Here is a 22,922-nt window from a genome sequence, read left to right as displayed (position 1 = left end):
TAATGTCTTTTGTTGTATTTAAATAAATTAGCATTTTGAAAAGATATTCCACCTAGGGAGTGCGGTAGATTACTATATATTGTTACTAGACCACACGGTCTGTCATACCGGCACCCCGACCCTTACAGAGTGCAGGCTAATATTATATATTTATCTCTTTAAAGGAACCAAGATCATAATGTGGCTTGACCTTTTATCAACTCCTGAGTTATACCCACACACCACCCTTGATAACCTCATGTGTGCCGGGTTGTTGGTTGTTCTCTGCCTCTCTGAATTTTTTTTAATTTTTCCCTAATGCTATAAGCTCTCTGGGTCTGCTGAAATGTAAATATTTTTTCCTTTTGGTCCAGCAAGAATTAATGTCAGTCTTGTGCTGGCAGTACTTTTAGGCTGGTCAGCTGATGTTGGTTGGTAACCACGCCCACCTCCCTTTACATAGCTGTATGAGCCATCAGCTGATCCTCAAGTTATAGGGGGGTGTGGAGCTCTCCTGTGACAGTGGTGTCGCTGCTGTGGGAGTTCAAATTCTTAGAGCCGTTTTCTCTGCTGCGGTGGGCTTAGCAGCAGAGCCTGAGCTAAGTAGTTTTTCCTTTTTTGTTTGTCCCCTGTTCGTCTCTTTCCCTTATTGTTACCATTTGCAGTGGTGAGGCTAGCGTTCTTGCCAGATAGTAAACTAGCCAGGATCAATAGAGGAGACAGTCAGGGACTAGGCACATGATGGCGATGAGGGAAAGGACCCGCATGGGGCGTTAGGGGGGCTTAGGGACAGACACAGGTTGGTGTCAGGAGGTGTCCCATCCCTCACTCCCTACGTTTTAGGGCCTTCCTCCCCCTTTTCCATCAAGTCGTATTTATATGTTGTGTCGTCCGCTGGACTTACCCTTGTCCAAGTGTGACAGGATGATCGCAGAAGTTCGAGATCGCCGCCATATTTTTTTATTGGGATTGTACCATTACCCAGAGATCAAACATGACATGGCTGGTGATAGTTATCTGGCCACTTGATTTGGGGCTTATAGGCAAATATTACAGTTATGAAGAAATATGCATATTCTTCCCCTATTCGCTCTGAAGCTAAAAATGTTTGTCCCATCACTATCGGATTTATAAATACTCCAATATTCATGATTTTCTGTCGGAGGCATAAAGTTTTGGCTGGCTATTGTAGCATTTCCCTTGCAGAACAGGATTACAGCTGATTCTTTTTGCGAGCTAAAACATTGCCCTGCCGTTTAAAAAACAAACAAACAAACAAACATTTTACCTCCAAAGACAGAGTGTTCTGTGATCCCCTGCTTTAATGTCTGTATACTCTCTTTTGCTTCCTCCCCTGCCCAGGAGACACAGACATTACACAGTACACAGCAGGGGCACATTTAACAGATTATCTCAGCACAGAAACATTTTATTTAAACATATTCCAATTATGGAAGTTATTATTCCAAGGTGTATTGATTAAAATAAACTTTTGTCTGTGAGAAATCCCCTTTATCCTTATATTCCTCATAATAGCCCCTTTTTAGTCTGATGACCGCTTTATACACTCTTGGCTTTCTTTCGAACAGCTTCTTCCGGTAGTGATCTGGAATGGCTTCTAATGAGGAGGCATGCCTCATCGAGAGTTTATTTCTGGGATCACCAGTGTTCAAAAAGTGGTTGTGGCTATCACTTGTGATTTTCAAAGACACTGTTGGTAGACATTTCCACACAGTGTACCGATGGTTTCTACATATGTGGTGTTCACCATGAAGCATGGAAAAGGATGGTGATATTGTTGGTGATTTATTCCAAATTCCAGACAAACTTGCCCAGTGTTGCTACCACATCATTCTGCAATGGACATGCCATCCCATCTGGATTGTACGTTGTGGGACCATCAATTGTGTTGCAGTAGGATAATGACCCAGTGGGATGGAGTGCTGTGTTAGATGATATGGCCTCCATAAGAACCTGATCTCAACTCAATTGATTTGGGATGAGGTAAACTGCAGACTGACTAAAAAAAATACTGACAGTTGCTTAGCACCTCTGGAAACTCCCTCAAGACTATTGGAAAACCATCCCAGTTGTCAGCCTGTTGAAGCTGCGAGGATACCATGGGGATGTAAGGCTGTCATCAGTGTAAAAAGGAATCTAAGGTACAACACATATATTCTGGTTTGTTTCACATAAGTTTCTTTAGTCTGTGGTGACATATTTTCTGCTTTTTGGTTTGATGCCTTCAGTCTGAATCTGCAATGTGCATATTCTAATTAGAAGAAGGAAACTATTGCATAAACAGGTGTGTCCAAACTTTTTACTGGCACTGTGTGTGTATATGTGTGTGTGTATATATGTATGTACGTGTGTGTGTATGTATGTATATATATGTATATATATATATATATGTATTATACCGTATCTATCTATCTATCTATCTATCTATATATATATATATATATATATATATATATTATAATCTCAATATATGTGCCGTTTAGAGAGCCCAAGGTATTTTGAATAACATTACGATTTTCCTTTTTCTTTTTCGCAAAATGTTATATTCAGAAGAAATGTGTACATTATGAAAAGGTACAAAATGTACGAACGTGCAGACCTCTTCTGTAAAAGTGTGATTAGTTGTGGGAAATGTCCTTGTCAGATTGTACATGTTGAAAATATTTTCTCACAATATGATACAAAAGTATCGTAATGTAAAGCAAATCGTGCTTTTCAGCATGCAGGCTTTGCATTTTATTATACCTCATTTTGTCAATATAAAGCTCCTTAGGATAGTGTACTGTACCGTTGGAAATGTAGATATGTGATTGTAATAGGATGCAGGTACTAAGTGTGTCACAGCGGAACAGACAGACCTCCAGGGCTGGTGTCATGGGATGCATCCGCATCATTCCCTGGATACGCTCCGTCCAACTCCACAGCATTACATTGTTCCCAGTGAACCTTGGCAAATTATTCAACATGGCTCCCAGGGACATGCTAGACCTGGGAACTTCCCCAGCTGCTTGGTCTGCCCTTTCCACGCTACTGTGTGACATCCTGCCGACTACGCCAAATGTAATAGGATGCAAGTACTTAGTGTGTCACCACGGAACAGACAGACCAACAGTTGAGGGGTTTATTAACAGGAATCAGGTTCTCCTCGCAGGGAGGAAGAAGTGGAATATAACTAACAATATAACAGTGCAAAAATATGGGAGTCAAACAGTGTAACAGTAGAAAACGGAATTTCTTAGGAAAAAAACACTTATCAGTCTGATGAGGACTTGCTTGAAGGGTCGCCTTCTCCAACGTAGGTGCCAAGATACAGCGGCACTTGTCGTCCCTCTGTTGTCCGTGGGCTGAGTAGTCTGTAGGAACCCGCTGCCTGGGGTTTCGAGAGTTAATGTGATATACACCGGCTCTGAGTCTTTAACTTTTACAGCACATGAACTTCTGAGCCAGCCAGATATTCCGCAAACTTCTCAGTCATTGCCCACACCAGCGCCAGCTTAAACGAACTGTAGTTTTCTGCATTCTTTTCCGAGTCATGCAAAGACCGACTTAAGTATATAACCTGGTGCACAGCCTAAGGACAAGAGGTGCTCAGGTAGGTTTCAACACCATGACCATACGTGACAAAACCTGGCACTCAACTTTTATGTCTGAAGAGATATTTTAAAGCGTCTGGACTAGCGGTGGACACCGCGTCATTACGGCTACCCCACATGATAGGATACTGCCCTTGCAGCCATATGGTCTGCTTTCTGCCAGCTACTCTGATATCTTGCCTACTCATAGGAGCACATCTCTTATAAATACACGCTAAATAGCACGTGACTGATGAAGGTCCAGTTTGTTTAGGACCGAAACGTTTCGTTGCTGATTAATAAAATATCTCTTCAGACATAAAAGTTGAGTGCCAGGTTTTGTCACGTATGCAAAGACCGACTGGCGCATGCGATGATGCGCTCTTTCCCGTCCTGCATCTGCGATAGTATGGCCCCGAGGCTCTGCAGGCTCCCATCAGTGTGCAAGATGAACGGCTGCGTGAAGTTGGCATAGGCCAGCACGGGGGGCCTCCGTCAAAGCCTTCTTCAAAGCCAAGAATGCCTCTTCCTGACGCTTCCCCCACTGTATGTTCCTGTTTTTGGTGCAAGAGTGCACTCCCCTCAACAACTCCTGGAGTGGATGAGTGGATTAGCAAGGCGGGTAAAGTCTTGTATGAAGCGTCTGAAGTATCCTGTGAGTCCCAGGAACGCACTCACATCTTTCACAGTTTTTGGAGTTGGCCACTCTTGTACCGCAGCGATCTTCTCCTGGGAAGGCCTCACCCCTTCAACGGAGACAACATGTCCCAAGTATTCAATCTCAGTACGGAAGAGGTGACGGTTTCACTTTCAAGCCGTACTTCTGTAGCCGACTCAGAACTTGCTCTAGTCTATGCAGATGCTCCTCAAAGGTGGGGGCAAAAACAATATCATCATCCAAGTAAATCAAAGTGGCTTCGAAGTTCAGGTCTCCCAGACATCTCTCCATGAGTCGCTGAAATGTTCCTGGGGCGTTTGCTAGGCCGAAGAGCATCCGGTCGAACTCATACAGTCCCATCGGAAGGATGAAAGCCGTCTTGGCTCGGTCTTGCTCAGACATGGGCACCTGCCAGTAGCTGCTGGCCAAGTCTAACGTGGAGAAATATCTGGCATTCCCTAGTGCCGTCAGGGTCTCCTCTATCCTGGGCAGTGGGTACGAGTCCCGCACTGTGCAAGCGTTGAGCCAGCGATAGTCCACATAGAACCGCAAGGACCCGTCATTCTTTCTCACCAAGACTATAGTGGTAGACCACGGCTCTGACTCTCGAGTATAACTCCCTTCTTCAGCATATGTAACAGCATTCCCTTCACCTCCTGGTACATCTGTGGGGGTATTTGGCGGTACCGTTCCTGGATTGGTGCCGCATCCCCGGTGGGTATCTCGTGGGTAATGGCCGTGGTACGTCCAAAGTCATCTTCATCTTTGGCGAACACCTCCTGATATTTCCCCAATAAGGCTTCCATCTGAGGTACCTGTTGTGGAGTAAGTTCTGAGAGCTCCGCCCTCATGCGTTCCAGTATCTGGCGCCCTTCTTGCAGTAATCTGGGGTCCAGAGCTGCCTCCGCTTTGACGGTCACCAGCCACGGATCTTCTGGCCTTACGGTCAGCTGTACCGCCTCAGTTGGGACCAACTCGTCTGGGAGGCCCAGGACTTGGGCGACTTTGCTTCTGGGGGGCAAAGTTGCATCTGTCTCCCCCAAATTTATGCAGCCCACAAGGACAGTTCCATCCTGCACAGTAGCCAGGGACCGTGCGACCAATATTCCTGACGGCAGCTGGTCGACTCTGCTGGGCTCAATTTGGACTTCGGCCCCTTCCAGCGGGACGCCAGTTTGTATAGGCAGGGGAAGCACCATCTGCCCAGCGGGCAACACTCTATTTGCGGGGGCGATGACTTTGCCGAGTTCCTTTCCGTCGCTGTATGCTTCCCAGACGTGGACTGTCCGTATCAGTTGTTGAAAGACCCTTCTCTGGGGGATTTGGTCGCTCCATTGTTGCAGGAACTGTTCCGGGGACTCATTGAAAACCAGGCTTCTGAGGTCTTTTAACACATTCATGCCCAGGGTCACGGTATGGTCTTTAGCTACCTCTCCATCCACCAGTACCACTCCTCTTCTCCCGAGGTCTTTTCCGCAGACCTCTATGTTCATCTATACCACCCCTGCGACTGGGATGGGCAAGTGATTGGCCGCCATAAGTTTGATCACAGGGCCCCATTCCGCCTCCAGGGCTGGTGTCATGGGATGCATCCGCATCATTCGCTGGATACGCTCCGTCCAACTCCACAGCATTACATTGTTCCCAGTGAACCTTGGCAAATTATTCAACATGGCTCCCAGGGACATGCTAGACCTGGGAACTTCCCCAGCTGCTTGGTCTGCCCTTTCCACGCTACTGTGTGACATCCTGCCGACTACGCCAAATGTAATAGGATGCAAGTACTTAGTGTGTCACCACGGAACAGACAGACCAACAGTTGAGGGGTTTATTAACAGGAATCAGGTTCTCCTCGCAGGGAGGAAGAAGTGGAATATAACTAACAATATAACAGTGCAAAAATATGGGAGTCAAACAGTGTAACAGTAGAAAATGGAATTTCTTAGGAAAAAAACACTTATCAGTCTGATGAGGACTTGCTTGAAGGGTCGCCTTCTCCAACGTAGGTGCTAAGATACAGCGGCACTTGTTGTCCCTCTGTTGTCCGTGGGCTGAGTAGTCTGTAGGAACCCGCTGCCTGGGGTTTCGAGAGTTAATGTGATATACACCGGCTCTGAGTCTTTAACTTTTACAGCACAGCCTATCCCTGGAAAACGATGGTCAGTCTATTAATAAGTCTCTCAACAGGAATCAAGGGCTCTGCACTGGTAACGTGGGTTCCAGGGGTCACAGTCTCTGCATGGGTCGCACGGGTGTCAAGGCACCCCTCTCCAGTCACAGCAGAGTCTGCTTTCATGTACTCACAAGATGCAGTCTTTTTGGGCAATCTCCCTGTATTTATCCTCTGACCAGGAGCTCTCCCTCTTTCCCGGAGTGCAGCTGCGTCCCGCTCTGACCGCTGCTCACGCTGCTCTGACCGCTGCTCACGCTGCTCTGACTGCTGCTCACGCTGCTCAGACCGCTGCTCACGCTGCTCTGACCGCTGCTCATGCTGCTCTGACCGCTGCTCACGCTGCTCAGACCGCTGCTCACGCTGCTCAGACCGCTGCTCATGCTGCTCTGACCGCTGCTCACGCTGCTCTGACTGCTGCTCACGCTGCTCTGACCGCTGCTCTGACCCTTGCACGCGCGCCTTTCCTGCTCTGCCCGGCTTCCTTCCTGTCCCGGTCTCTAAGTCTGCCCCCTGGGGAACCTGTAGCACAGCTCACTGGTTCCAGGCATGGAGCCGAGAAGGTAACTGCCCCCAGACTCGTCTTGTGCTTCACCTCCTTACATGATGTCACTGGTTAACTTGACTACAGTGTCTGATTTCGCTTACTCCTGCTCTGACTAGAAGCACATCTCCTTCATATGAAACGGTACAAGTTTCTGATAGCAATGCAGGGGTTAAACTGTTCATCTTGGGGTCTGTGAGCCCTCCCTACTTGGATGAACTGGGCTGTGCAGTATTGACCACTCTCCTCTGTTTTATATACTCGCCTCTGGCATTCTGGAAAGCCGGTGTTAGTCTTATACTGCCTGGTGTGGAGTGGAGGATCGATTGTTGGTAGAGGCGTTTGGAGTGTTGATTTGCGGCTGTTGCTTGGACTTTTAGGCTGTTTGCAAATCCTCTTCCTCTATTTGGTTTACATTCCTTTTCTCCCTGGTGTTCCTCGTCACTCAAAGAGAATGTGGAGAACTGAAGAGTTTTTTTTAAACAATCCCATAGATCCAGAATCATTTTAACATTTTGGTCATATAAGTGGGTCGACGTTGCGTCATTTACAGCGCTACTGTCATTTATCCTTCACTTCACTATGTACAATCCGCCTCATTCTGATGAAGGTCCAGGTATAGGACCAAAATGTTAAAATTACTTTTGATTTATTGGTTGGTTTAAATAAAATTCTTCTGTTCTCCACATCCGGTTTGGGTGCAGAATTTCACATCTATTTACGATTTTGGATTGGACCCCTACCTGGGCACCTTCTGATATTTTCGGAATATCGTATATTATTGCTTATATACCTCTTAAGTAGTCTGATTCTTAAGATATATTTCTTTTTATTTTTCCTTCAGGTGAAAGACCCTTCAAATGTAACCTATGTGGAAAAGCTTTTAACCAAAAGGGGGCGCTGGCCACACACATGGTGAAGCATACAGGGGAGAAGCCTCACGCCTGCTCTTTTTGTCCAGCCGCCTTTTCGCAGAAAGGCAATCTCCAGTCTCACATTCAGCGAGTTCATTCAGAGGTAAATGCACAGCCATCTAGTTACTGTCTATTTTCAGCCTGTGATCTGACAAAACTGGCAGAAGGAAATGATAGGAATAATGACGTGTGAATGGTGATGTTAGTCATTCCACAGCCCTTTTCTCTTCTGTACACTACATATACACATGAATTATGGTACAGGGAGGTTTTGACGGCATTTTCACATTTTGAGTTGTTGACATGGCAGGTGTTAGCAGTGTAGTAAATAAATTATAATACAACGGTGAATGAAAGTAGTGGAGAGAAATATATATACATTGAGTTTCATCTGAATTGTTTAATCATTGAAATGAATCTGAAGAGATACATCCAAAAAAGAATAAAAGGGGCCAAACTTGTAGCTCACCTAGTGCCACTATGCTAGGCTCAGTTATCTGCTCTGTACAACTTCATTTTAAAGAGAATCTGTCAGCAGGTTTTTGCCACCCTGTGTGAGAACAGCATAATAAAGGGGCAGAGACCATGATTCCAGTGATGTGTGACCTACTGGGCTGCTTACTGCAGTTTTGATTGAAATCACTGTTGCTCTAAGTGTGTTGTGTCTGTTCTGACAAACAGTTGAGCTCCGATATACCAAACACTCCTTTTCTATGTATCCCATTAAGCTTTTTTTCCACTCATTTTAGGTAAAGAATGGAGTTACTTATCACTGCCCAGATTGTAGCTGTGTATTCAAGAGCTTGGGCAGTCTCAACACTCATATTAGTAAAATGCATGTTTTGGGATCCCAGGCTGCACCTTCAACTCCCGGAGCAACATCACATGTGACTCTGGTAAGTTAACACTTTCTTATGGTTATGTTCAGTTAATTTATCATGGGTACTAACTTGTGCACAGTTCTGTGTATGTGTAAATGTAAGATGCCTTTAAAATGGTTGTTCACCACCACTCACTTACACCTTAGCAAGTGAGCGACACTGCTGACCATCAAAGTCCCGGAGCAACATCACATGTGACTGTGGTAAATTAACAGTTTCTTATGGTTATGCTCAGTTATTTTATCATGGGTACTAGCTTGTGCACAGTTGTGTATATGTAAATTTAAGATGCCTTTAAAATGGTTGTTCACCACCACTCACTTACACCTCAGCAAGTGAGCGACACTGCTGACCATCAAAGTCCCGGAGCAACATCACGTGACTATGGTAAATTCATGATTTCTTATGGTTATGCTCAGTTATTTTATCATGGGTACTAGCTTGTGCTCAGTTCTGTGTATGTGTAAATGTAAGATGCCTTTAAAATGGTTGTTCACCACCACTCACTTACACCTTAGCAAGTGAGCGACACTGCTGACCATCAAAGTCCCGGAGCAACATCACATGTGACTGTGGTAAATTAACAGTTTCTTATGGTTATGCTCAGTTATTTTATCATGGGTACTAGCTTGTGCACAGTTGTGTATATGTAAATTTAAGATGCCTTTAAAATGGTTGTTCACCACCACTCACTTACACCTCAGCAAGTGAGCGACACTGCTGACCATCAAAGTCCCGGAGCAACATCACGTGACTATGGTAAATTCATGATTTCTTATGGTTATGCTCAGTTATTTTATCATGGGTACTAGCTTGTGCTCAGTTCTGTGTATGTGTAAATGTAAGATGCCTTTAAAATGGTTGTTCACCACCACTCACTTACACCTTAGCAAGTGAGCGACACTGCTGACCATCAAAGTCCCGGAGCAACATCACATGTGACTGTGGTAAATTAACAGTTTCTTATGGTTATGCTCAGTTATTTTATCATGGGTACTAGCTTGTGCACAGTTGTGTATATGTAAATTTAAGATGCCTTTAAAATGGTTGTTCACCACCACTCACTTACACCTCAGCAAGTGAGCGACACTGCTGACCATCAAAGTCCCGGAGCAACATCACGTGACTATGGTAAATTCATGATTTCTTATGGTTATGCTCAGTTATTTTATCATGGGTACTAGCTTGTGCTCAGTTCTGTGTATGTGTAAATGTAAGATGCCTTTAAAATGGTTGTTCAGCACCACTCACTTACACCTTAGTGAGGGGCACTGCTGACTTTTAATTCTAATGGATAGGATAGGTCCTAGAAGATATGTTCAGCATCATCAGCACCGCTCACCTTCCGATTTGGAGGTAAATAGTACTGATATGCTCAACCACTAGGGGAAAAAGTGGTCCAGAAAGTATGTTGTAGTTTTAGCTTTTCTCTATTTTTCACTCCCTGAGATATTTGTAGAATAAATCTGGATTTCCATTAATCATTAATAAGTTAATACCTCTCTTTTAAGGAAACCTCTCAGCCATCTGCAACATCTGATGCAAATCTCATGCAACCATCTCCTGATGAAAAATGGAAAAATGTAAGTACCATAAATTTAAAATAAACTCGTGTTATAGTTGTCTTTCTTTTCCCCAGTTACCTTTTTATTGCATTGTGGACTGCTGGCATCAAATCGATGTTTTATAGATTAGTGGCCTTATATTTTACAAGATCTGATAAGAAATTAATTTCTTTGCTGATTAAAGTTTTACTGCTATTACAGTCAATCATTTGCTTCGTCTATTCTTTCTAGAAGTATTCATATCCACTTGCAATCATGCAAATAAGTGAAATTTTATAAAGTTTTCTTGTAGTCTCATTTCATGGTAACTTCCCTCTCTCACTTTTTTATTCCTTTTATTCAATTCATAACCATTAGTTACAGGACTATGTATAGCCTCAAGTCTGATATTCTGGGAAGTTTTTGCTGTTTTTGCATTATTTTCATTTGCTCCTTCTTTCTTTTTATTTGTTTTTGTTTTTTATAAGCCTATTTTATTTTTGCCTTTTTTATTTTCTGCTATTATCGGCAAGAATTCAAATTTTCTGATGTTTTTGGTCAATCCATAAGTTTAATAAATGTTTTTAAAAAAGTCTCTAAATGTTTGCGCAGATGTACTTTATTTTTCTCCCTGGAGTTATTTGTGGTACGTCTGAACTTTTTGCATAAACTTTGTGACTGTTTGGTGGAACATGCTACTTTTTCTGTGCCTAAAAAGTCACAAAACAGGTTAAAGACAAAAATAAAGAGCATTTTTTTTTTTTATTTTCTGCAAAATTTGTAATCCACGTGCGCCATTTTGAAGAGATTGGCACAAAAAACATTAATGAATACCACGAGGCAAAAAGTAAAAAACTGTAATGATGAATTGGACCCATAGTAAAAAGTGGGAATAAAAGTTACATTCTATTAAAAATGCAATTTTCCTTATTAGTATTAGTTTTTCAAATACTAACTGTACAGTGAGCTGAGGTCCGCTTTTTGTTTTTCTACCCAGCTAAATGTTTGTTTTTTCACCCTTTTTTTCTAGCCATGGATTGTGAGGAGAGCTTATGAGTATATCAGCCCACAGCTGTATATTTAGCCTTTACTGGCTATAAAAATAGGGGGACCCCCCAAAAAAAATCACGTGAGGTCCCCCTATAATTTATAACCAGAAACGCTACACAGACAGCTGCGGGCTGATATTCATAGCTGTCTGTGTAGCTATGGTTATTGGCCCCCTCCCGGCTACAAATACCAGCCCCCAGCTGCCCCAGAATTGGCGCCAATTCCGGCGCTTAGCCTCTCTCTTCCCACTCCCCTGTAGTGTTGGGATATGGGGTAATAAGGGGTTAATGTCACCTTTGTAAGGTGACATTACGCTGGCTTAGTAATGAAGAGGCATCAAACAGAACCAGAATAATTTACAAGGCTTAGTTGTATCTTGTTGTGTATGTCGTCTATTTGTTAGATTTTCTTCTTATTCTGATAACACAGAAGTTGGCTTTAATCACTTACATTTTTACCAGCAGGCAGTAGTTTTTCGCCCTCTGCCAGCTCAGACAGACACGGCTAGCGTCTCATCTGCTGGACAGCAAAGACAGCAGACTGTTGTGACCGATGTTATCGAGCAGATTCTGGAACTGGCTGAGCCAGTGTCCATAGACAATCACCAGAGTCAACAATCGGGACAACCATTGAACATTGCAGTGGGGATTAATCGAGACATTTTACAGGTGAGTAGAAAAGGTGGACGTTGTGGAAAGAAATGATTTCCTGACTTCCAAGTCTACAGTCTGGTTGGGTCTTCTGTGGAGTTCACACTATTTTGAAGACTCCTTTTTTTAGATACTTTGGTGTTAAATGGAACCTGTCTAGACAGCATGGCGCAGAGAAGGAAAAAATAAACAGATTGATATGTCGGATTGTTGGAAAAGTTTCAGCTTAACTTGTATTTTATTTTTTTAAACCCTTGGTGTTCATCTGCACATGAGTCCAGTGGGCGGTGCTATCAGTGATTGGCAGATATCTCTACATACACAGTTATACAGGAAAAACTGTCAATCACTAAATATGACCGCCCACTGGACTCATTCATACAAACACCAGGGCTTTCAATGACTAAAATCCAAGATTTACTGAATGTTTCCCATTAGAATGTATATGTAGATCTCAATCTGATCAGCTCCTTCTGCTCTTTAAATATTTTAAATAAATACCAAATACCATTTTCAATAAGACAGGTTTCCTTTAAGGCTATGTGCACACGTTCAGGATTTCTCGCAGAAAATTCCTGAGAAAAAACGGACATTTTCTGCAAGAAATCCGCAAGAAAACCGCATGCATTTTTGCCGCGGTTTTGACGCGTTTTTGCCGTGGTTTTTTCCGGACACTTCCCAAAGCATTTTGTAGTGGGATATCCGCAAAAAAAACGCAAAATTACTGAACATGCTTCGGTTTTTTTAGAATGGAGGCTCAGCCTATATAATCACAAATGTAACATACAATAAAAAAACATAAATAGAGGCCCAGATATACCAGTGCAATGAAGACCTTTTGTTTGGTTTGTTTTCACACTTAAAGGGAATCTGTCACCCCATTTTTTGCCTATAAGCTTCGGCCACCTCCATCAGGGCCTTATCTACAGCATTCTGTAATGCTGTAGATAAGCCCCTGATGTAACCTGCAAGATAAGAGAAACAAGTTAGATTATACTCACCCAGGGGCGGTCCCGGGGTGGTCTGGTCCGATGGGTGTCACAGGTCTGGGTCCGGTGCCCCCCATCTTCATACGATGACGTCCTCTTCCTTGCCTCCTGCCAGGTGTACTGATTTGCCCTGTTGAGGGCAATGTATAGTACTGCAGTGCGCAGGCGCTGGGCCTCTCGGACCTTTCCCGGCGCCTGCACACTGCAGTACTTTGCTCTGCCCTCAACAGGGCAAATCAGTACACCTGCGCAAGATCCGCGGCAGGAATCAAAGAAGAGGATGTCATCGTATGAAGATGGGAGGCGCCAGACCCGGACCTGTGACGCTCATCGGACCGGACCGCACCGGGACCTCCCCTGGGTGACTATAATATAACTTGTTTTTCTTATCTTTCAGGTTACATCAGGCGTTTATCTACAGCATTATAGAATGCTGTAGATAAGCCCCTGATGGCGGTGGCCTTAGCTTATAGGCGAAAAATGGGGTGTCAGATTCCCTTTAATGTAATCAGAGGAGGGAGTTCATGGATTCAGGAGGAGACGATGACCAGGCAGGAGCCATAAACGCCCCTGTGCTGCCCCATGTGAGATCTCCCATCCTGACAAGGACAGTACCCAAATGCGGTCCTCTCCCACTAGAAGTGTCCTTATTTTTCCCTCCCAATGCGTTTCATGCACCTGTAGCAGGGGGACTCCTCAGGGGAGTAAAGGAATATATGGTGGTACTTTTGAGAAAGGGGTCTTTACAAGGACGGATCTAAATAGATGCCTATGATGACTGGACACCCTATAAACCGGCAGAGAGCTGCATGATTAGGAGGCTTTTTAGACTCATTGAACAGTATAAAAAAACCAAAACACCCATGTTGAACTGATCTTTATTGATCACAATAAAGATTTTTTTTTTCAAAATTCAGTTGAAAATGTAATAATTTGTGAATTACATTTCTATTTTATGAGACATTTGACTACAGAATTTTGTCTTTTTTTTTTTTTTAAACGGCCATGTTAGCAAGCTTTAGAAAACAGCGGACTGTCATCAATCCCAGTTGCTCCCCTTCCTGGCGATCCCAGCCAAGGAAAGACAACCATTCAGGATATTGAATGTATATCAGGTCACCAGATAGACTGTAATGACCAAGGGCCTGCGCTAGAGCCCGAAGATCAGGATAAAGGCGAGAAGCCGGAGAAAAGAATCTTTAAGAAGAAATCGACGTTTGCACAAGGTAAAGCATTGACGGGTTTTGCAGTTGGGTTCCATTAAATGTTTTGTACCATTTGCCTTCGATAACCTCACTGTTGCACTGGCTGCAGAATGAGTTAACGGAGAATCCATCAGTCAGCCCACTATGATGGTCTTAGGGGGAGGTTGTAACTTTATCTGTGTTTTCCTGAGCTCCTGATTTATGACCACAGACCACATGAAAGTTGAGTGAGCAGCAACAAAAAGAGCCTGTAAAATACAAACTGCAACATTTTTAATGAAACCCCGTTGAGAAAAATGACATTTAGACCCAAACACTTGCATTTAAAAATGTCACCAAATGTGGTAAACTTCTTTTTAATTAATGATATTTCAATATTCCAATTCTTGAGCATTGTTCCGTTCTTCCTCTTGGACATTAATAAATGAACTGACAACTGGGTGTCGGCTGCATCTACGGCATTTCAATCAGCCAACAGGGGCCTGCTATGTACTGATGAGGGGCAAAAAGTCCTGTCATGCGCTGTCTGCACGTTGTTTTCTAGTTTGGCTGCTATGAGCTAATTTAGATATACTCTAAGAAAAGGAAAAAAAAGGAACTTTTTTTTCATTGGTATCTTAACAAAAGAATTATACAGCCCTTCTAACATGGATTTTCATAATAAGTACACCAGCCTTCTCAGGTTTCAGTGTGATCTATTAATGTTTGCAGATTGTATGACGGATTCTGCTTACTGATATTTAAAGTCAGGAAATCTGTAGTTTTTTTATGCCAAAAAAACTGTGATTACCGACTACAGCTAAATGTATAAATGCCATTTTACTGTGATTTTCTGCGTTTGTTTTTTTTTTTTATAATAAATCTATATAATTGACATACCTATAAAGCCTAAAATGACATCAAAAGTATGCAATGCACAGCAAAGCGACGCGGTGCTATTCTGTCACCTTACACTAGCTATTTTGTCACTTTTGCGGTGAGTAGATGCTTTTCACCTGACCTGTATCCTATCCCTCCTCCGTGGTATACGAGTCTCACATTCTTGTGACTGGTGTATTGATTTCTCTGGTATGTTAGTAATGGCTAACCATCTTTTTTTAATAATTAGTTTCCGGTTCAGTTCGAGAGGAAAGTGGAGTCCGATGGCATGTCTGTACTTACTGTGAAAAGGAGTTTAAGAAGCCCAGTGATTTGGTGCGACACATTCGAATCCACACTCACGAGAAGCCATTTAAGTGTATGCAGTGCTTCAGGGCCTTCGCCGTGAAGAGCACCCTCACTGCTCACATAAAGACCCACACGGGCATTAAGGCTTTTAAATGTGAATTCTGCATGAAGTGCTTTTCTACCTCTGGAAGTTTGAAGGTTCACATCCGCCTACACACTGGTAAGTAGCCAAATTCTCAGATCTAGGTTTATAAAGCATTGTAGATTTCCTTACACACTTTCTGATTGAAAGGGGTGTTCCCAACATGAAACGTTATCACCTAAAAAGATAGGTGAAAAGATCCAGATTAGTGGGGGTCTGATCTCTGGGATCTCCACCAATTATGCCGTTCGTTTTTTTTTAAATACACTGTACAGTGCCAAAGATAGTGGCCATTTTATTTAGTGCTACTTTTTGGCAAGGGGAGGAGTCTAACAGGATTCCTTGGGGGAGTATCTTTAGGCTGCTCTGCAACACCCTATTGGTAAAGATCATAAAAATTACCAGCAAATAAAAAAGCCCGTATCTCTGGAACCATATCGCTGATTTAAAAAAATAAAAATAAAAGTGGAATACTCAGGGAAGAGGCAGGAATAAAATAATCAATGAGAAAGTTGGCCATTTTTAATCTAGAGAATGATCCTGTTTAATGCCTTTTGCAGGTCATTGATATGCTGACTAATCAGACCAAATTATCCTTTAATGTCTGTGACCAGGAGGCAGATCTTGGACCCTTAAGGATTCACTGGTGATCAGAGCAGAAAATGCTGCCATAATATTATAAGCTAGAAATAAAGGGTGGAGATGGGGGCAATCACAGCCTCGAGCCTGCTCCATACAGAATAGTGCAGTTATACTGTGCTATGTTTCGCTTGCTTTTAGATGGATATGGTGCCCTTCTTTGGGTCAGACACCCTGTACCAATGCGATATGATGATACTACAGCCAATATTGCCGTTGAACGAGTGTTCACCCCCTTATAAAGATGTGATTATATGAAGCCCATTTATGTGAACACTGTGCCCCCATTCATAAAAGTATTTTTGATTTAAAAAAACTGGTGAAGAACACCTTGAAAAGTTGCAACACTTTGTGCAATTCAAAGTTGCGCTCACATTTTGCGACTTAGCGCTTTAACACTTGATTCGGGAAGCTCTGCCAAAATGGGCTTAGCTGCGGGGGAGCCAGGATGGGGCATGACTACACCCATCTGTCATTCATCAAAATTGGCTGCGTTTCTTATGTCAGAAATGTTACTCTGGCCATGGAATGGAGTAACATATTAGTCAGCGTCCGAGTATACAGAGCAGCCGCTGTAACCGCGCCCCAGCCCAGACTGACACTGGCTCTACATTGAGGCCGGCTGTCAGTCAGGTCCAGGGTCACGGATACAGCGGCTGCTCTGTATACTCTGTCTGTAAGACTATATACTGAACTGGCGCCACCCCCGCACCTATGTCTGCAAACTGAATGCTGGTGGGAAGAGTAAAGATCATTTTCTCCCCTTTCATTCGGCTGCGTGCAGGCAACCGACCAGCATAACAACATTGTTAACCTGCAGATTGACCCCATATCTGCAGGTTAACAGCGTTATTCCTGGTGACCGCTGCCTTTTAAGTGGCATGTGTCTCCTAAGAAATTTACTGCATCTAAGTCCTGCACATCCCGATGACACTGGACAAGATAACATCTCATCTGAGCATGCTCGGGTCTTATCCGAGTATCTTGGATGTGCTCGTATATTATGTTGGAGTCCCTGCGGCTGCATGATTCACAGCTGTTAGCCTAAGCAGAAGTGAGGATTGCCTGTTCACAGCCTCAAATCATGCAGCCGCATGGACTTGAACATAATTTACGAACAAGTCCAAGATACTCTGATAAGACGTTATCCGAGCACTTTCGCTCATCACTATTCTGGACCTATATTTGCAGCTATTTCCTAACTAGATGGTGGCTCGATTCTAACGCATCGGGCATTCTAGAATATGCATGTCCACGTAGTATATTGCACAGCCCACGTGGTATATTGCCCAGCCACGTGGTATATTGCCCAGCCACGTAGTAGATTGCCCAGCCACGTAGTAGATTGCCCAGCCACGTAGTAGATTGCCCAGCCACGTAGTAGATTGCCCAGCCACGTAGTAGATTGCCCAGTGACGTAGTATACAGCACAGCCACGTAGTATACAGCACAGACACGTACTATACTGCCCAGTCACGTAGTATATTGCCCAACCACGTAGTATATTGCCCAGTGACGTAGTATACAGCACAGCCACGTAGTATACAGCACAGACACGTACTATACTGCCCAGTCACGTAGTATATTGCCCAACCACGTAGTATATTGCCCAGTGACGTAGTATACAGCACAGCCACGTAGTATACAGCACAGACACGTAGTATACTGCCCAGTCACATACTAGATATTGCCCAACCACGTAGTATATTGCCCAGCTACGTAGTATATTGCCCAGCTACGTAATATATTGCCCAGTCACGTAGTATACAGCACAGACAAGTAGTATACTGCCCAGTCACGTAGTATGCACCATATACTCACCTTCCGGAGCCTCCGGATCGAAGCAGCCGGTTACCGATGCTCCTCGCGCGCTCTGGTCTGAAGAGTGCATTGCGGTCTCACGAGATGATGACGTAGTGGTCTCGCGAGACCGCAAGTCATCATCTCACGAGACCACAATGCATGGAGCGGTCACTGGGGCGTCGCGAGGAGCATCGGTAACCGGCCGCTTCGATCCGGGGGCCAACGGAGGGTGAGTATGTAACTATTTTTTTTTTTTTTTTTAACATTAGGTCTTTTTACTATTGATGCTGCATAGGCAGCATGAATAGTAAAACGTTGGTTACACAGGGTTAATAGCAGCGTTAACTGAGTGCGTTACACCACGGTCAATGCTGCCATTAACCCTGTGTAAGCGGTGACTGGAGGGGAGTATGCGGGCGCCGGGCACTGACTGCGGGGAGTAAGGAGCGGCCATTTTCTTCCGGACTGTGCCCATCGCTGATTGGTCGTTGGTCGTGGCCGTTTTGCCGCGACCAATCAGCGACTTGGATTTCCATGACAGACAGAGGCCGCGACCAATGAATATCCGTGACAGACAGACAGACGGAAGTGACCCTTAGACAATTATATATATAGATGTGAATTAAAATGATCAGTATAATCTGGTAATTTGGCCGTCAGACTAAAGAAAGATCTAAACTGCTGTACCCTCCGCTCACTGCTGCCGTCAGCTAACCACTTTATCTTGTCAGTAACATCAGATCACTTTGGATGAGCTTGACTTCATGAGCGCGTACACCTTTTGTAACAAAATTCCAGTAAGCATAAAAAAGATGGATGAATGCATATGATATAGTGATGAAGATGATTGTTGTGGCGCTCTCAAAATCTTGCTCCCGGCCACAGAGATCAGGATTGATGGAATTATAATGTCAGTGGTTCTAGAGAAAAATACATAATTTGATTTGCCTTAACACTATGCTATCAGTCTGACAGACGCATGGTATGAAAGTAAAATAGCTCAGATCTCTCAGCATACTCTTATATTAAGGTGTCATGTATAAAACCATAATGTAGAGGGGTCTGGTGTAGTATGAATGGCTGTAATTGGTAGATGTCCTTTGCTTCAACCTTTTTACTGGATGCGGCTCATTTTGCCAGTCTTTATTGAGTAATCTGTACTTTTTTTTTATATTAAATTATTGTCATTGTTAAAAAAACCCCAAAAACCTTAAGTTGGGTCAATTGTAAATCAAGGGTACAGGCTCACCTGTAGGAGAGGCACAGCAGGGGAGGCCATTTTGATCGAAGTTTTATATGCTACACCGTCCTTTCTTTTGTTGCAACCATTTTTGGTTGAGGAGCACTGCTTTTGTACAAATTGTAATATTCTTCTGAGAGTTGAGCAAAAAGCTTCAAATTGCCCTGTTCCAGCATTCACTCCAGCCCGCCGTGCATGCCAGGCCGAGCATGCAGTCTTCACGTCTGGGCTTGTCTTCCTTGACGATTCTTGCACTTACTAGGCCCTAGTACATCACCTCGGGTCTAGTCACTAGACCACATGCGACTTCATGTCATGCGTCTGTTGCGATATCATGACACCGCAGGGCCTAGTAAGTGCAAGTGGCATCAATGGGGTCAGAAGTGAAGACTGCCTTCTTCTGGAGGATCGGAGTGGATGCTGGAAAGTGCAAATCGTTTTGCTGAACTCTATTCTTCTGGGATATTTTGACACAATATAAAAGAACTTAGTAAGGGCTCCAACCAGTGGTGAGGATCAGGCATCACCCTTTTGATTGGTCGGGCCAAGGAAAAAAAAAAAAAACATTGAGAAGCCTAAGTTGAGGGAACAAGAAATACAAGAAATTGCACTAAAATGATATATAACATTGCGTGACACACATAGAGATCTCATAGAGTAAAGATAGTTGCCCCCATTTTGGATGGTTCCAATTGTAGGATTTTAATTTTAATCTAAATGGAACATAAAATTAATATCTTGCCCAGGCAAACATTAGCCAGGTCAAAAAGACAATAAGGTTGTAGGGCCAAGGTAAAAAAAAAAACGATTGAAAGTAATGGATACAAAAAAATCAGAAAACGCACCACAATTGGTGCTGTCTGACCAATTTACTTGGTATTTTGCTTCCCAGTAGTCAGAATAGTTGACAGTGTGAAAGGTTCCTTCTCCATTGTAGTAATTAAAATTGTGCTCTTTGCGCTCACCTCAGCTTCCCTTATTGAATCCCCCACCTTACGAAGTAATAACAGCAGGCCCCCAGTTCCATGATAATCACAGCAGGCCTTCTCCCTTCCCCAATGATCAGACCAGTCCCCCTCGCAATCTAGAGCATGCAGATGTATTCACCCACCTTTCTCAGTACACAGTCACCACAACATAGTTTGTCATTACTGGCAAACATCAGAAAATGGACATTTCTGGATTAAAAAGAACAAATGTTTCTTGTCGTACCTTGGAAGAGACTGAAAATTACCAATTAAAAGCTGTCCCCGATGGTTCTTAAAGAGGACCTCTCACTGGATTATCACTGCAGTTCCTCCACAACTTGGTGCTTCTCCTCTGATTCTGGATTCTTCTGTGCCCCTCCTCCATTCCAAAGTTATGCCACTCGGTAATGGTTATACAAATTTCCTCTTCAACCAAATAGGCGTATACCACAGGGATGTTTGTTTTGGCCAATCGAAACACGAGAACGCCTGCAAACACCATCTGTGGTGTACGCCCAGTTGGTTGAAGGGGCAATTTGTATAATGATTACCAGGGGCATAACTTTGGAAAGGAGGGGCACAGAAGAATAATAAGAACTGTCCCAGGGTCAGTGGAGCAGCAGTGATTGGAGGAGGCTCTCAGAATAAAATAATAAGTCAGTGAAAGGTTCTCTTTACAGCTCCTGAACCTGGTGGTGATCTTACTACTTTTGTTTTGGCTGATTCATGGTTAATAATATACTAATAATAATTACTTATAATTTATGATATACCAGTGCAGTTTTCCATGTTTATCCCCTTGTATCCTTCTTTTCTACTATCTTTAGGTGTCCGACCGTTTGCCTGTCCTCATTGCGACAAGAAGTTTCGCACTTCAGGCCACAGGAAAACACACATTGCTTCGCATTTTAAACAGTGTGAGTTGAGAAAATTACGACAACAGCGAAAGCCCGGCAAAGTACGCACTGGGAAGACCAACGTGCCGGTGTCAGAAATCCCATTACAGGAGCCAATTCTCATCACCGATCTTGGTAACGTGATGTTTACTCGTTAGCAGAATGTGACAAATCACACACTTCTGTGCCGTAATGTTACTGACCATATCACTGACCATGCGTATATTAGCATACGTTGTAGTTGTCAAAACCGGTTGTGCACTTTCTGAACTTTGACAGTTCCTAGATTGTTCTGCTGCCTTACACCTCGTGCATACAACCATACTAATCAGATGAGTGCTATCCGACATTTTGACCGGTGGTGCTTATCCCATCTTGTTTAAAGTGTACATGTCTGATTTTTTTTTTCCTTACAGAATGGAGAAGATGGAGACTTTTTTTCATCTCCATCTTCTCATCCTAGAGAATCGGATTAATTGTGATCACTCTGCTCAAACTCTGCTCAGGGTGTCATTTACATAGTTGGATAGATGGGAGAATCTACTGCCATCTGCACCTGTCCTAACACAGAAGTATGCCCTAACACCTTCCTGACCCCACCCATACACATGCATGCTCTGTTCTGTAGAGGATACATACGTTGTCAATGGGGAGAGGTGAATATGCTGCTCAGACACTTAAGGCAGCAAATATTTCTTCTTAGGACAAGAGGTTTAAAAGCAAACACTTCCCTGACATAATTTGTCGAGATTCCCCCATACACATAAGATAGTTGGCTGTGTCTACCAAAATGTTATACCTTTGCTCTAAAGTATTGGGGCCTGTAGACTTTTTGTAGATTGGGACATTCAAAAAATACTTTATTTTAATGCCGTCTGTTGTATATCAGAAATGATAAGATATGCAATGATGCCAGGTCTCCACTTGACCGATAGGATAAGGACTTTGAAGAAGATGAAGGTTAAAAAAAAAAGTTAGAATTGCTAGGTAAAAAGAATAAGGAATAAGACTGGTAAGAACAATGCGGTAAAAAAGGCAAAAAGAAATGGCTCAAAATGGCATCCATAAAGACTTGAGTTTGCCACACAAAAAAACAAGTTTAGATACTGAATCAAATTTTTTTGTAACAAATTTCTGCATTTTTTTTCACTTTTCAAATAGGTTTGTTATAACCATCATTGTAGGGACTTAGAAAATCATGCTACTGGGTCATTTTCCTTTTCCACCCCCCAAACAAAAATGAAAATAACATCCAAAAAACAGTTTCATTTTTTTTTCCACATTTCACCGCACTTGTAGTTTTGAATGACGCCATTCATTTTATTACCGGAAATGGGAAACCAATTCCAACTCTTCCCACACAACATAAGCCGTCATATGGCTTTACCGATGGAGAAATAAAAGAAAAAGTTGTGGCTCTTGGAATATGAGGATGTAAATGTAATGCGCAAAAACAAAAATTGTCCGTAGGTGGAAGGTGAACAAAGTGTTTAGATTGTATTGCGAAATCTGGAGACTGATCCGGTTTAAAGGGAACCTGTCAGCAGGATTGTGCACAGTAACCTACACTCAGTGTCAGGTCGGCGTTGTTGTACTGATTACAATGATACCTTGGTTGATGTAATCCATCTTGTGGTTGTTTAGTCTTTATTTTCAGTTTTGAGTTTATGATATGCTCGTGCTCCGGGGCGGCCAGTGGGGGGGTCTTCATGTCGTGCTCTGATTAGGTATTTATAATGCAGACTGCTGACTGGTCACTGATCCCTCACTGACCTGCCCCCTAGTTTGCATAATAAATATACAGTATGTACACAGTGAAGGAAAAAAAATAAACGCTTCTGCAGGCAGGTGCCAGCCGTGACACCTGCGCTGCAGCATAATCATATGTTT

General features: G+C 43.2%; 1 protein-coding gene across 2 annotated transcripts in view; it reads left to right on the top strand.

Annotated features, from left to right (window-relative positions):
- The window catches only part of ZNF236 (zinc finger protein 236), a 222,001-nt gene that overhangs the window by 31,575 nt on the left and 167,504 nt on the right, over positions 1-22,922 (top strand). For both annotated transcript variants that reach the window (XM_069730951.1, XM_069730952.1), the window contains exons 6-12: positions 7,789-7,961; positions 8,608-8,754; positions 10,251-10,322; positions 11,798-12,001; positions 13,985-14,198; positions 15,286-15,564; positions 20,964-21,167. In XM_069730951.1, coding sequence (XP_069587052.1) covers positions 7,789-7,961; positions 8,608-8,754; positions 10,251-10,322; positions 11,798-12,001; positions 13,985-14,198; positions 15,286-15,564; positions 20,964-21,167 — 1,293 coding nt within the window. The remainder of the gene's footprint in view (positions 1-7,788; positions 7,962-8,607; positions 8,755-10,250; positions 10,323-11,797; positions 12,002-13,984; positions 14,199-15,285; positions 15,565-20,963; positions 21,168-22,922) is intronic.

Source organism: Ranitomeya imitator, chromosome 6 (genome assembly GCF_032444005.1).
Source record: "Ranitomeya imitator isolate aRanImi1 chromosome 6, aRanImi1.pri, whole genome shotgun sequence".
Lineage (NCBI taxonomy): Eukaryota > Metazoa > Chordata > Amphibia > Anura > Dendrobatidae > Ranitomeya > Ranitomeya imitator.
The sequence above is the reverse complement of the archived record's forward strand: the minus strand, read 5'-3'. Positions and strand labels throughout refer to the sequence as shown.